At 36.0% G+C, this 15,862-nt stretch overlaps 1 protein-coding gene across 5 annotated transcripts in view; it reads right to left on the reverse strand.

The window, feature by feature from the left end:
* The window catches only part of LOC106873508 (F-box-like/WD repeat-containing protein TBL1XR1), a 92,595-nt gene that overhangs the window by 22,259 nt on the left and 54,474 nt on the right, over nucleotides 1–15,862 (reverse strand). For all 5 annotated transcript variants that reach the window (XM_052966068.2, XM_052966070.2, XM_052966067.2 and 2 more), the window contains one exon: nucleotides 14,310–14,460. In XM_052966068.2, the coding sequence (XP_052822028.1) occupies nucleotides 14,310–14,460 (151 nt within the window). The remainder of the gene's footprint in view (nucleotides 1–14,309; nucleotides 14,461–15,862) is intronic.

Here is a 15,862-nt window from a genome sequence, read left to right on the forward strand (position 1 = left end):
ATTAAGCACACAAGTTTTTTTTTGGGGGGGGGTGTAGTTTTTAATAATAATAATAATAATAATTAGTAGTAGTAGTAGTAGTAGTAGTAGTAGTAGTAGTAGTAGTAGTAGTAGTAGTAGTAGTAGTAGTAGTAGTGGTGGTGGTGGTGGTGGTAGTAGTAGTGGTAAGTAGTAGTAATAGTAGTAGTAGTAGTAGTAAGTAGTAATAGTACATCTTTCTAAAAAGAGGAATTCCATCAACGCTTTCACTCCCCCACACTATTTGTTTTCCACATCGAGTAATATTTATTCAATAGTTTTTAAACACTTTTTTTTTTCTTCCTCTTAACAATGAACACATTTCCATGCATATACCAGAGTAAACAAGATGCTAGCTGTAGCGGAGAGCTAAAAATAGATATTCCAGCTTTGACAAAATAACAAGATACGAGCGTACATGAATTATATATATATATATATATATATATATATATATATATATATATATATATTATCATTTAAAAATATCAAAGGTTCAACGAGGATGCAAAATAGTTGGGAAGGGGGGGAGCGTGTTGTGTAGTATATTATGGCCTTGAAATAGTTTGGTAATTTTATTATCATCATCATTTTCGTCATTTCACTAACTGGGGGTTACCACAGTAACCAGCCAACAAGCGATAGCAGTCGAATTTGCTTCTGTAGTAAATTAAAAAGAGAGAACTAAAGACTTGTCTGGATTTCCAACTGACAGTCGGGTTAATCAGTTTATTTTGCAATGTGTTCGGTGCATGTGTACCAGCGGCAGCAGGTCAGGCCACCAGTATAGTCAGCCAATAGCAACAGATAGGAAGGAGAGAAGGGAGAAAAAGAGAAGAGAAATGGTTAATTGATAATCAATGACGATGATTATGATGATGATGATGATGATGATGACGATGTAGTAGTAGTAGTAGTAGTTTTTTCTAGATGTAAAAAAATACAGGAGAAGCAGCAGCAGCAGCAATGGATTATAAAGGGGTAGCAGGGGGAGGAGATAGATCTTCTACGAGCACAAAATGTGAAATGTTTATTTATTATTATTCATTTGAAATGGCTTTGTTTGAGTTTTTGCACAACAATAAACACATTAATAATTCAAATGCGTGAATGGATGGATGGATGGATGAGGTGTTTACACAATAGATTTTCTATTTTTAGCAGTTATTTTTGAAAAGATACACCGAAGGAGAGGAATATCCTAATCCCAGAAAATTGTAGACGATTAGCCAATTAATTAATTGCCCTACTTAAGGTGAATCCTGCATCCATTTCGGAAATTTTAAATTAAATTTTAAAGACAACATTTTAATAATTCAACTGTTTTCAATCATGGTTTTAGATTTTGGGACAAAGACAGCAACTTTTAGGGAGAGGTGGCAGTCATTTTACATCAACCCTATTGCTCAGCTAGCACTTAGTATATCGACCGCACCATGAAACAAATTTGATCTGAACTCAGAACATAAGTAAAACCAAGGCAAATGCCGCTAAGCATTTTTTGTCCGATACACTAACGATTCTACCAACTCGCCATGCAGCAAGCAAAATAAGACAAACATTAATAGCCGAGTAAAAGAGAAGGGCTCTGTGCATTGGTTCGATCTGCTACAAATAGCAGCCAAATCTCCTTTGAATCTACCCAACCATCTTTAAAAAAATTGGACTCCTTGAATAATGTAGTCTGAGATGCACTCTACCACAGCTAGCTACATATATGCCTTTAATTTATAGGGCTGATTAATCAATCAATCAATTTTACCGTATCTCTACTCTCTTTTACTAATACGACACAACTAACGTCTACGAATAACAAGTGCAGCTAATATATGAAGTTTCTACACCAAAATTTTGCTCTCCATGAACTGACTTTTGAACCAGTGCCTGAACCTCCATATGTTCGTTCAACTAGCTAGAAACAGCAGCTAAATCTTTCTCCTTTTGTAAAAAAAAAAAAAAAAAAAAGAATAAGGAACTGATAATATATTATGTAGTCAGCGATACGGTGTGTTTAAGTCTGAAAAACAAGCCGGGATGGTCATACATGGAATGGCTGAAGCTAAACGACAGAAACTATGCGAGACGTTGGTCAGAATTTACCTCAATTTATTTAGTTGTTTTGTAAATAGCCTATTCAATATTAACATATCTTAATATCAGTATTGAACAGTCAATAAATAGGAGCCTGTAGCCATTCATCGCTTACTTGTTTCAGACATTGGACTGCGGCTGTACTGGAGCATCGCCTTGAAGAGTCTAGTTGAACAAACTAACCTCAGTACTTATAGTTAAGTCTGGTACCCACTGTCTTTTTTGCCCGGCAGCTAAGTCGCGTGGACATAAGCAAACACCAGTTGTTAAGTGGGGGGGGGGGGGCTTGACAAACACAAATATTTGTGTGTGTGTGTGTGTGTGTGAACTCATCATTCAATATCCATTGTCTATGCTGGCACGGGTTCGACGATTTGACCAGAACTGGTTTCTACAGCTGGATGCCCTTCCGAACGCCAACCACTTTACGAAGTGTGGCGAGTGCTTTTATGTAGCACTGCACGGACTCTTTTATATGACACCACCAGTGGGACCGGCCTTAACACTTCTGTGTATATAGGCGTACACACACACACACAAAACAAGCTTCTAGACAGTTTCCGTCTACCAAATCCCCTCATAAGGTATTGGTTAGCCCAGAACAACAGTGGAAGACCCCAAAAAGGCACGTGGTAGGATTGAACCCAAAACCATGTAGTTGAAAGCAAGTTTCTTAACCACACATAAAAACGAAAATTTATTAACATTTTGATAAGTTCATAAGTTTAAATAGGTTTTTGTATGCTGCATAGAGAAAAAGAATGTTATGTCTCAAAATAGAAAGTTGAACTGAGAAAGGAAAAGAGATTTTCCACCAATTGGAAAATCTCTTTACTAACAGACAAGAGGGACATAGTTGGAATGGTATCATCTTGGCTGCTGCTTTCACTAAGTTTTGGCTGTGTATGCTCCAGCCTTTTTCAGATGTCTTGTGATTCACCTTAGTGTCTTGCCTAGGATTGAACTCTTGGACACTGCACTACATTTCAACACCTTTATCCACTAGTGTATGCCTATAGGCAGTGTCAGAGTGAATTTTTAAGGCTTATAAACGTCTTATGTCGGCTTCATATCAATTGGATTTTCTGAGAAGAATTCATATGTATTTAGTTGGAGTGATTGTCCTCATTTTTATTGTTGCTTTCACTACATTTTGACTGTATGCTCCAGCCTTCTTCACAGTATATGCTGTAGTTATAACTGACATGAGGCTAGACTAAAATTGGCAGGTTAGAAATAATTCACAGCATAAAGTGGGCTGGAGCAATAAAACAAAAGTGTATGTTGTGGTATGCTGAAGAAAAGATTTGTGTGGGACGGAATAGAGTGAAACTGAGTTGTGAGAGAGTAGAATCTAACTTATTGAGAGACAGAATAAAGAGACTAACTGGTTGAGGAACAGAAGAGAATTGTTCAGACAGAACAGGAAAACTAACTGTGAAATAGAATAGAGAGAGAATAACTTGTGAAAGAGAAGTGAGACTTATTTGTCACGAAGCTAATTTGTTTGTGTGAGAGGACAATGAAAAACTTGTAGCAAGACTGAAAGAAGCTAAATTGTGAACAAGAATAGAGACAAACCTGTTAGGAGACAGAATACAGAGAGACAAACTTGTGAGACAGAATCAAGAGAAACTAACATGTGAGACAGAATCAAGAGAAACTAACATGTGAGACAGAATCAAGAGAAACTAACATGTGAGACAGAATCAAGAGAAACTAACATGTGAGACAGAATCAAGAGAAACTAACATGTGAGACAGAATCAAGAGAAACTAACATGTGAGACAGAATCAAGAGAAACTAACATGTGAGACAGAATCAAGAGAAACTAACATGTAAGATAGAGGTGGGGACTGAGTTTTCATACAATGAAGTACAAAAACTAAGTTTCCAACAAAGAGCTTTGTTCATAGTATTAATAATACAAATTGTAATGCCCAGAAGATGACCAGCATCAAGGAGAAGGGTCTGGAATCTTAAAGATCCTGCAAATGGACAGAGATTTAGAGAAGTATTACTCGAAGCCTTTGACGAAAACATCACATGATGTGGAAGACAACTGGAGGTTTCTACAGGACAACGTGCTGAGAGCTACTGACCAAATCTGTGGATGGTGCAAAGTCTCCTCTCAACCCAAAGTAAGGTGGTAGTGGTGAAACAATGTGATTGACAGGACTATTAGACAAAAGAAACATGTTGGAAGAACAGTGGTAGCAGGTAATTGTATCAGACTGCCAGAAGTGAAGCTAAGAGACAGGTTTATTTAGCCAGAGGGGAAGCAGATAAGAAAAAATTTGTCAATGTTCTGCGCCATGAGGAACAAAGATTTGAAGTATTTCGTGTTGCAAGACAGTGTGTGAGAGAGAATCGTGATGTCGTAGGAGAGAAATGTGTCCACATGGATGATGGTTCACTTGCACTAAACAAGGGTGCAAAGAGAGAGGTTTGGAGACGCAACTATAAAAGGTTGCTCAATAAAGAGAATGAATGGGAGAAAGGAACTACTGTCAGACATTTAGCCCTATTATTACTCTACATTTCTACCAAATCTATTCCCTAGTAACAAGCACATGGCTGAGTGATTAAAATGTTGGGTTCATAAACATATGTTCATGGGTTTGATTCCTGGGCCATGTAGCATTTTAAGTCTTTGAGCAAAACACTTCATTTCATATTGCTCCAGACTATCCACCTGAAAATGAGTAGCAACCTAGTGTTGGTGCACCCCACCTCTCTCTCCAACTGTCACATTCTCCATGTTCTGCTAGATCAAGAGTAGAAGGGTTGAGAGGGTGTCCACAACAGCTCATGACTGCACAAGCATCCCAAACAATAAATGTATGCTACATGTTACCAATTCATCTACTTGAGAGTGACAGCCATGACCTTTTGTGAGATTTTTTTTTTCCTTTTGATTTGCTTTAACAATATTTTCTCATATTTACACAAAGACCAAATTTGTAGTAAAGGCAGAGTTAATAAGTTGACTCCAGAACAAGCCTGTCCATTGTCGCAAAACGGAATATTACAAGCTGCCAAAGTAATAATCCTTTCTACTCTAGGCAGAAGGCCTGAAATTTATGGGAAAGGGGCCTATTTGATTACATCAACCTCAGTGCTTAACTGGTACTTATTTTATCAACCCTGAAAGGTAAAGTTGACCTCAGCTACGTTTAAACTCTAAACATAAACCCGAAAGATATGCTACTAAGCATTTTGTCCAACACACTAACAATTCTGACAACTTTGCTTAAATAATAGTAATCATTTCTGTATAGACACAGGAACACAGACTTAGGAGAGAATATAGCTAACTAGATCAACCCCATTGAATTGACAGGTATTTTATTTTATCAAACTTTTACCTCTCATTATAGATGAGACATAAATACAGGTACAAAGAATTGAACCAAGCAAATAAATTTTGATCACAGGAAAATTAACCATACAGCCATGCCTATCATCATCATCATCATTTAACGTCCGCTTTCCATGCTAGCATGGGTTGGACGATCTGACTGAGGACTAGTGAAACCAGATGGCTACACCAGGCTCCAATCCGATTTGGCAGAATTTCTACAGCTGGATGCCCTTCCTAACGCCAACCACTTAGAGAGTGTAGTGGGTGCTTTTACGTGTCACTCGCACGAAGGCCAGTCAGGCGGTACTGGCAACAGCCATGCTCAAAATGGTGTATTTTATGTGCCACCCGCACAAGAGCCAGTCCAGGGGCACTGGCAACGATCTCGCTATAATAAGACAACAAAGATTGAAACTTAAACTGTGAATGTGATATGAAAATTTTTTATTAGTAAACTATTACTGAAATCTAAACTAAATAAAATATTTTGTTGAACACTGTCCCATTTAAGTCTTTTTATTGCAGCAGTTTGGATTTCAATGACATTTTGAATTACGTCATACACGTGCACTTAAATCCTTGCCTAGCTCCTATAGATTGTTGTATTCCAGCTAACCCGAATGAGATTTGTTTATCCATCAGAATGTATCTTAATGAAAACTGCAGTTTGTCTGGCTTATGGCTGTTTCAACATCGTTACTGATACAAACCATTCTAGAAACCCAAGATTGTCATCATCATCAATTTAATGTTCACTTTTCCTTACTCGCACAGTCAGGTGGAACTTTGTTGAGGCAAATTTTCTACAGCCAGGTGCCCTTCCCGTCATCAACCCTCATGTTTCCAGGGAAGGTAATATTTTCCCATAACCAGACAGGTTTCCACAATGACTCATTTACAGTGACTCATAGGTGACAATAAAAGACACACACACACACACTCTTTTATTTGTTTCAGTCATTTGGCTGCAGCCATACTGGAGCACTGCCTTTATTTGAACAAATCAACCCCAGGACTTATTCTTTGTAAGCCCGGTACTTATTCTATTGGTCTCTTTTGCTGAACCGCTAAGTTACAGGGATGCAGACACACCACCATCGGTTGTCAAGTGATGTGGGGTGGGGGGCAAACACAGACACACACGTGTGTGTGTGTGTGTGTACACGCACACGCACGCACACGCACACACACACACGACAGGCTTCAGTTTCCAAATCCACTCACAAAGCTTTGGTCGGCCCGAGGCTATAGTAGAAGACACTTGCCCAAGGTGCCACGCAGTAGGACTGAACCCAGAACCATGTGGCTGGTAAGCAAGCTACTTACCATACAGCCACTCCTAACACACTTCTTTAAATTGTCATCTACCAAATCCACTGACAAAGCTTTAGTCAGCTCAGGGCTTTAGTAGAAGACATTTGCCCAAAGTGCTATGCAGTGGGATTGAACCCAAAACCATAGGGTTAGGAAACAAACTTCTTACCACCAACTGTGCCTATGCCAGCCAAATTATTGCTAGTATCTCTACATCATTTGTAACTGTCCACAGGAATGGAAATCTGAACTGTGGTACCATGCTCAGCTGTTCAGCTGGGAGGACCTTATTACTAAGTATTTTCTTCATTTTGATTGATTGTGGTTGAAGATTATATTTGGCATTTTGACAATTAGTGAAAAAAATTTAGTGATTTCACATACTGCCAAAAAGAAACTTGATAATCTCCAGATTGCCTATGAAATGATTTTTTTATATACTTTCCCTGAAAGTTTTAAGCATTCTATAGAATACCTACATATTCTGTACAATGTCTTAGTTTCACACAATGATGGTAACACACTAAAGTTCAATGTTTACAAGAAATATCTTCATAAATTAAATTATGAATCAATTAACATCCACTATTTCCAACGTGTGTGTGAGGGTTTATACATGCACACATATATTCTGTTTATCCATTTTCAAAGAAGACCTCTTAGATGGTGTCAGCATTTCTTATAGAGCATCAACAACGGAGAAGAAAGCTGCGAGGGTGACCAGAGGATTGTGACAGAATTTCATTGTCATTGACATGTATGACGTCCCAAGCATTATAATAAGTTCCACTGCCTGTTTGTGATTTCAGGGGGTTTGAATCACAATTTGTATTTAAATTTATAGACTCTGAATTTAGATTATAGTGAGGCAAGGCTGCACTGGATGACTAACCTCACTCGTCCCTAACTTCTTGGACTAATGGTAAAGCAGACCAAGATAACTGGAGGTACACCGGGGCAATCTACATTTCTCACTGTACTCTGGGATACATGTCCCACACCTATGTTGGATATTTCTTTTTTGTCCATTGAAATCCGATCACATATAGTTGGGTTTCCTCAGTATAGTGATCGCTTAAGACTTATCAGCTATTTTGAATGGTTTATCCTGCCTGCCAATACCATTCCCCACTGCTGTAAACAGATAGTTTGTGGCATCACAGGCGAGAGCCGGGTGCCAACTCAAAAGCCAGTGACAACTGAGCTACACTGAAATGGAATTGGCAGGATGCTCATGAAAGGTAGGTGTATGAATACATACACACAGTATCTGTATTTCAAAGTCATAATAAATAAGCTTTCTTCTTTAAACTGAAAAGCCTCCAATTCTCAAACACATCTCATTGGTTGTTGCTTTCCTGCATATACATGTGATATGAAAGACATGTATCTACATGTGTAGATAAAATCAAGTATAAGCTAAATACTGAATGTTCATGTGTTTATAAACCATATGTAGTAATGACAATTATTTCTCACGTTGGCATACATGGACAAAAATTTTTAAGGGTATTCACTTTTTAGACATGCCAAGGGTGGTGTTTTGGCAGAATCATTAGAGCATTGCAAAAATTGCCTTGTTCCAACTCCCCACATTCTGTGTTCAAACCCTGCAGAGATCAACTTTGTCTTTCATCCATTCAAGAAATAAAATAAAACTTAAGTATTGAGGGTTGATGGTATCAACTAAATCCCTGCCTTCAAAATAACTGGCCTTGTGCCTAAATTAGGGGTCATTATTGTTATGATTATTGATTTCTAACATAGGCACAGGAACACAAATTTCGGAAGGAGAGAAAGAATCAATTAAATAAGTATCTAGTACTTCTTGACCATTTCTTACTTTTTATATCAACTCTGGGAAAATGAAAGACAAACCTAATCCCAACAGAATTTGAACTAAAGATGTAAAGGACCTGAAAGTTGTATAATGCTTTATTGATTCTGCAAAACTGCAACTTTTTATAGTAGTAGTAATAATGATTGGCATGAAGTCATAAGTTTGAGCAAGTCATGTAGTTGAGTTAGTTGAATAATTAACTAGTACTCATTTTATTGACCTTGCAGTATTAATATAAACTCTATAAAAATAATTATTCTACTTAAGTATCACAGTATTTTGTAAGAAATCTACTGATTCTGCCATTGTTTGTGTGTATGTGAGAGAGAGAGAGAGAAAGAAAGAGAGTACTATTATATGTTATTTGAAAAAATTTCTGCTGATTAAACATTACTGATGGCATGTACAATCTCATCCTCCATGTTTTACTCCCCCACCCCCAAGATATCAAATCATCCCATCTTCAGCACCATCATATATCTCTCATTTTACCGATGCACAACACCTGTCTCCCCCACCAGACTGGCAAACTATCCAACCACTAATCATTTGTCTCTCTCACCTTTCTCCTGTCTACTGCATCATCATCATCATTATTCTGTTACTCTTTATCCCTTCATCATTGGTCAAAACCCACTGCTCTACCTCTATTAAATAACCTGTCATTTTCATATGATTTGCAAAACCTCCACTCAACACTTATGTTTCAATCATTACTATATTTGTTGCCTCACTCATTCCCTATCTCTTATGTTCCTGCATACTCTTTGCAAATTCCCCACTTTCAGTTCTTCTGTTCCCATTCATTTCTACTTATTTTGTACCTTGAGGGTTCACAAAGACATCTCCTCACTATTGTGGCTAGTGTTAGGAAAGGCATCAGTTGTAGAAACCATGCCAAAATAGACAGTGGAGTATGATGTGGTCCTTGGACTCATCAAACCCAGTCAAACCATCCATGTCTGCATGGAACAAGGATATTAAATCTTGATGATGTTGATAACGAGACATATTTCTATTTTTACTAACATATGGAAGTAGCTAAAAAGCTTATATTATAAAAATGATAGCAACAACAATATGGCAAAATTGATAGAACTTTGGACAAAACACCTTATGCTATTTTTTTCAGTACTTTACATTTTGAGTCCAAATCCTGCTGAGATCAAATTTACCTTTCATCCTTCAAGGATTGATAAAATATATTGGTCAAGTACTTGGGTTGGTTTAATCGACATGCCCCTCCCACAAATTTGTGGCTATGTGCCAATGTTAGAAACAATTATTATTAGTTGTTGTTGTTGTTATTTACACCTATCAGGAATTATTACTACAAAAGATAAATGTCAAGAAAAGTTCAAAAAACAAGCAACTGAAAGACAACTGAGAAGAGTGTTAATGAAATAAGATATTCATGTAACTTGACAAGTTTGAATCCCTTAAAGATTCAATCTAAAAGTTCAGATATCATTAATGAATAGTAACTAAAATCTACATGAATTATATTAGAAGGCTATCACATGATAGATTAACATGTCATTTTAAATAGGATGAATTGATTAAAAACTGGCTTTTTGTAAAACTTTTCGATAAACACCACATATCAGCTAGATATTGTAATAGGACCACTATGGAGACTAGGTTATACCAAATGAGACAGATATTGAAAAGCATGAGATCAGTGTAGTTAAGGTCAAGACCAAAAAGTAAGATGAAAATATTCAAAGAATACGTAAATAAAAAATAGGTGCTTGACATAGGAAGTTTTTAGAATGAAGAAACAAACAAAAAAAAATCTGCATGGTACTGCAAAGTTTAAGAAGCTGCTCTTAAAACATACACATCCAAGTATTAAAAAAATTTTTGTACACTGAACATTACAAATTATTTGCCAAATAGATAAATTAATATTTTCTAAAGCAAGTAAAATTTTAATGTATTACATTTATACTAGAACTAAAGAGAAAAAAAATATCTTAACTAATTCATGTCAAGAGAAAGAAATAATCCTCATATTTGAAGTAATTCAAAATAGAATGCAGTATGGAATGAGTATGATTATAGGCAGTACAGTGATAATTCCAGACATGTTTTGGTATTATCAGACCTCATCAATATATACAATCTGGCAATTACTAAGATAAGTTGGTACAGAATGATCACAAAAACTATTAGAACACTCATCAAAATAAGAACACATTTATACTGTTTTCTAGTTATTTTTCAAAGATTATAAGAAATCTCAGGATGACACATTGCTTAGTAAAACTAATGTTATTACTGGTTGATAAATAAAAAATATCAAAAACATTTCTATCTATAACATTAAAAAAAAAAGTAACATAAATAAATAACCAGAACACAACAAATATCTTCAGTGGTTCAAAATAGGTTTCTATGAAAAGAGCTTGTATATTATCCAAATACCTATTAGAAATGGTATGAGTTTATGCAACCACACACCATCTAACAGCATATCATTGAGATATGACACTTCATTCGACAAACTACAGTTAATATATCTAAAAGTTGCATGTGTGTGTGAGTTGATGCATATGACTGTAAAAAATAAAATTTAATGTTTTATTTTATAAAGATTTCAGAATCAAGATATAATGATTCCCTTTTAAAACAGAACAGAGGCTCTAATTATTTTCTACAATGACAGCTATTAGATTTTAATAGACCATATAGCTGACACGTATAGGGCAACCAACCATAAAAACATCACTTGAAATAAGCATACTTGGATGGATAAAATCATGTCGTTGTCCATGAAAATGTATGAGCTATTGGGTTATAAACGCGGTGGGTGGCACACAAAATGCCTTGCCATATTCAGTTACTAGTGTAGAAGAGCTTTTATATCTGTAAAGGGAAATGATCGTATTCGGGTGTGTGTGTGTGTGTGTGTGCTTGTCCCTGTGGTTTGAGGAGCTGCGTATTCCCAATTAAAATATATAACTATAGGCCACAGCTTTCGAAAAACACTGAGCAAACAAATGTCTCCAATAACGTTTATATAAGGTTTAATAAAATCATCGACAGTTATTTTCTCTAGCACTTTATTGTCATACTTGTACAAACAAGTGTGAACAATTTGCAGTACAACTATTGAATTCAGTCCCTGACAATGTTTTGTATGGCACACTTAATGTACTGGTTTTTATTCTTGAACTAAGTGTTTAGAACTACTTACTTTACACAAGTAGAAACAAAGCTCAGTATTAAACCTCCCCAATCCAAGAAATTAATTTACCTTATTTCATTGCGTATCTCAATTAAAATAGTCTTATATCTACTTAACAAATTCTGTTTCGCAAAAGAATAACTTTTAACTTTTCTTCAGCCTAATATCATCATCATCAACATTTAATGCCCATTTTCCGTGCTGGCATGGGTTGGATGGATTAACAGGAATTGGCACACTAGGTTCAGTAGTCTACTTCTCTAATTTGCAATCTCAGAGGATTGATGTGGCTACTTTTTAGCCCCAGGTCACCTCTCAATGAGCAGACCTGTGGTCAAAGATATTCCTCTCATGAACATAGCAATTTTTTTTTTTTAAACTCCAGACATTGTACTGGATATGTTAAGACAATGATAAAGACACTGAGTATGTCATTTTTTTTTTTTTTTAATTATGAAGTTGGCATGGTTTGAGGAAGATTTAATGGCTATTTCAAATGACCAAATAGAGACTCTCTCATCTTCAGAGGATATACAGTAAGATGTCAATTAAGAAAGTATCATTGCACACAAATACTATTAGATATGATTAACCCTTTAGCATTTAAACTTGCCATATCTGGGCATAATATTCTACCTGTTTTATGTTGAAACTGACCAGATCCAGCACCTCACACCTACCCTATGATATCATTTTAAAAACAGACAATCACATCATCAAAATCTCAAAAGCCACACGATAATGCATGATTAATTTAAAGCAATATGATCTTTCATCATCTGGCACAAGATCTCCTCTTCCAATGCCTCATCCCCTCTCAAAGGATCTTTGTTTTCCAAGTTACTTGGTGACCCTGCCAGTACCGGTGCCACATAAAAAGTGTCCACACTGTAAAGTGGTTGGTGTTTGGAAGGGCATCCAACTGTAAAAAAAACATGCCAAAACTGACCTTGCCTGCGCTGGTGTCACATAAAAAGTACTCAATCCACTCTACAGAGTGGTTGGTGTTAGGAAAGTATTCAGCCATAAAAACCATGCCAAAATAGAGAGTGAAGCATGGTGCAGTCTTCTGCCTAGCCAGCTTATTGTCAAACCATACAACCCATGCCAGCAGAGAACACAAGCATTAAATGATGATGAATAAATAAGCATTACATTTGACAAGGAAATCTGAAGGCAAAAGGGTTTAACATTCATTTGTTCAAATTTCAACTGTGGTAGAGAATCTATAACTATCCAAAGCTACATGATAATGCATGACTAATTTGAAGCAATGTGAATAAATAAGCATTACATTTGACACGGTAATCTGAATGCTAAGAGTTAAACATTCATTTTTATAAGTTTCTTTAACTATAAGCAAGGAGCTATGAATACCTATCCACCACCACATCCAACCGAATACTGTATTTACAAAAAGCTAATATGAAAAAAAAAAATGAAGAAACCCAACAGAATATTCAAAATAAATCACAACTGAAATATGAAATGAAATTATACAGTTCATAGCTGTTTTATCATTTTTCCATGCTTGCATGGGCTGGATAAAGTTTCTTGAGGCAGATTTTCTAGTCAGAAATCCTTCCTGTTGCCAACCTGCATTTGTTTTCAAATCGTTATTATTTACCCCTTGGTAAACATTTTTTCACAGAATACTGGAAATGAACACTATTTGTATGAATGACAGTAGCACTCGTTTACAACTATCACACATTTTGAACACACAGACAATGGACTTCTTTAAGTTTCCATCTACCAAATCCACTCACAAGGCTTCGGTCAGGCTGAGGTCCAAGGTACCACACAGTGGGACTGACCCTAAAAACCATAAGATTGAGAAGCAAACTTCTTAACCACAGAACCACATCTTGAATAGCCATTTCTATACAAAATATTCAAATGCCCTATCAATTACCTATTGTATAAAATTAAAGATATAAAAGAAATGTAAATAAAACAAAGGACTTAAGATCTTGACTTAAGGCCAGCTTATGCCATCACTCTCTCAGAGCTGGTGCAGGCTCTCTAGTCTTGCAAGTTACAAGGTAATATCACTACATGCTGATGCCATGACAAAAAGTATCCAATTACGCTTTGTAAAGTGGTTTCCAAATCAAACTTAATGTGTCTTTGAAAGCACAAAACCACAGGATGATTTCATATGAAGTGCCAACATAATGCAACCACTATTGCTCAAGTAGTGTCATGCAAAGACACAAAATTAAACATTCACAGACACACACATACTCCCAGTTTCTGTAAACAAATTCTGCTTACAAACCATTGGCCAGGCCAAGGCAACAGCAGATGAGACTTGCTTGAGGTGTCACACAGTGAGATAGAACTCAAAACAACATGACTATGAAGCAAACTTCTTAAACCACACAGCCATACTTGCACCTGGTCATGACTGTAAATTCTTAAAATGAAAGCTAAAAAATAAAAGACAAAAACAGAACAAGAGGTTATAGAAAATGTTGACAAATATTTACCTAGCGAATGAGAAGCATCTTCTCCATTAGTGTTGGCATTCTCTGTCTTTATTTGGTGAGCTTTTGCAGCAGCTTGTTTCCTTGACTCTACAACATCTGGCATAACTGCATCAATGAGTGGTAGTGATTCAATTCCTCTTTCTGAGCCATCCTGTCAAAAATATAAAAAGACTGTCAGCATTTCTAAAACACCTTCTTCCTCAACTAGTTTTGCATTTGGATGAAACAACTGTCTCCACTGCCTCAATTCTTCATCATATTTTATGAGATATAATTATTAACTCACAACAAATCATTTTCTATTTACATCAAATCAATCAAGACACCCTTCAGTCATGAATGACCATGGGATTGTAACTAGAAAATTCTCAACTGAGGCACAAGTCCAGGCAAGGTTGTTTATGGAAAACCAGTAGTCACCCATGCATACCAGCATCCCCTCTCCATGCCACTGATGTTATCCAAGAGAAAGACAAAAGCCACTACAGCTTGGCATCAATAGCACCACAACTCATTTCTACAGCTGAGTAAACTGAAAAAATAAAATCAAGTGCCTTGCTCAAGAATACAACACACACCCCAATCCAGGAATCGAACTCACAACCTCACTATTGTAAACCCAATGCTTCAACCACTGAGACATGTACCTTCACTATTTACATATAACCCAATTATTATTACAGTTCAAAACCTTTTATCCGAATGTCCAAAATCCAAAAGATGACTTGCCTGTCACAAATGGAAAATTCCACAAAGTACTGGGAAGTACAGCTGTTGTGAACCATTATAACATGTGAGTGTCATCATGTTTTGTTTTGCTCTTTAGTACAGTAAGCACAAAACATTTTTACACAAGATTTGAATTTCACCTCCCTGTATGAGTGTAACATGGTTAGCATCATTACTTGTACATTACTTTAAAAATAAAATATTGACTCTTCTCAGTTTTCATTTTATTTACCTACAATCGTGTTCAATGCTTTTGTTTTTATACCTTCATAAACCTTAATACCGCTACAGCAAAAAAATAGAACTTATATGGTATACATGTACTGTAACTTTTAATCAAAGCATGGCATTGAAAGTGGAGTCTGATATCTGACTTTTCTGATGGAAATTATGTATAAAAAATTATTAAAAATTTATATAAAACTACTTTCTATATATATATAAGTTATATCATGAAATGTGAATCGAGATTGTGTTCAGTTGTGTTCAGACTTAGGTCCCATCCACAAGCTGTCCCATTTTATAGATGCAAATATAAAAATACTCTGAAATAATAATAATAATAATTATAATAAATTTTAATAAATTCAAACTCTGCAATACTTTCAGTCCCAGGAATTTCAGATAGGGGTTTCTCAACAGTATTAGCTAACTCTAGCTGCTGCCACCATCCTTGTTTTTAAATCATTTGGTTAACAGCATGGTCTACATACAAACACTTAATAGCTTCATAGAAAGTAGCCTTGCACAATACGTAAGGAAGACTCGCTAGAGAAACTAATAACATGAGCAGCCAGAAAATGAAGTCTATGAACTGTGTAGGT

Source organism: Octopus bimaculoides, chromosome 3 (genome assembly GCF_046866305.1).
Source record: "Octopus bimaculoides isolate indiv1 chromosome 3, ASM4686630v1, whole genome shotgun sequence".
Lineage (NCBI taxonomy): Eukaryota > Metazoa > Mollusca > Cephalopoda > Octopoda > Octopodidae > Octopus > Octopus bimaculoides.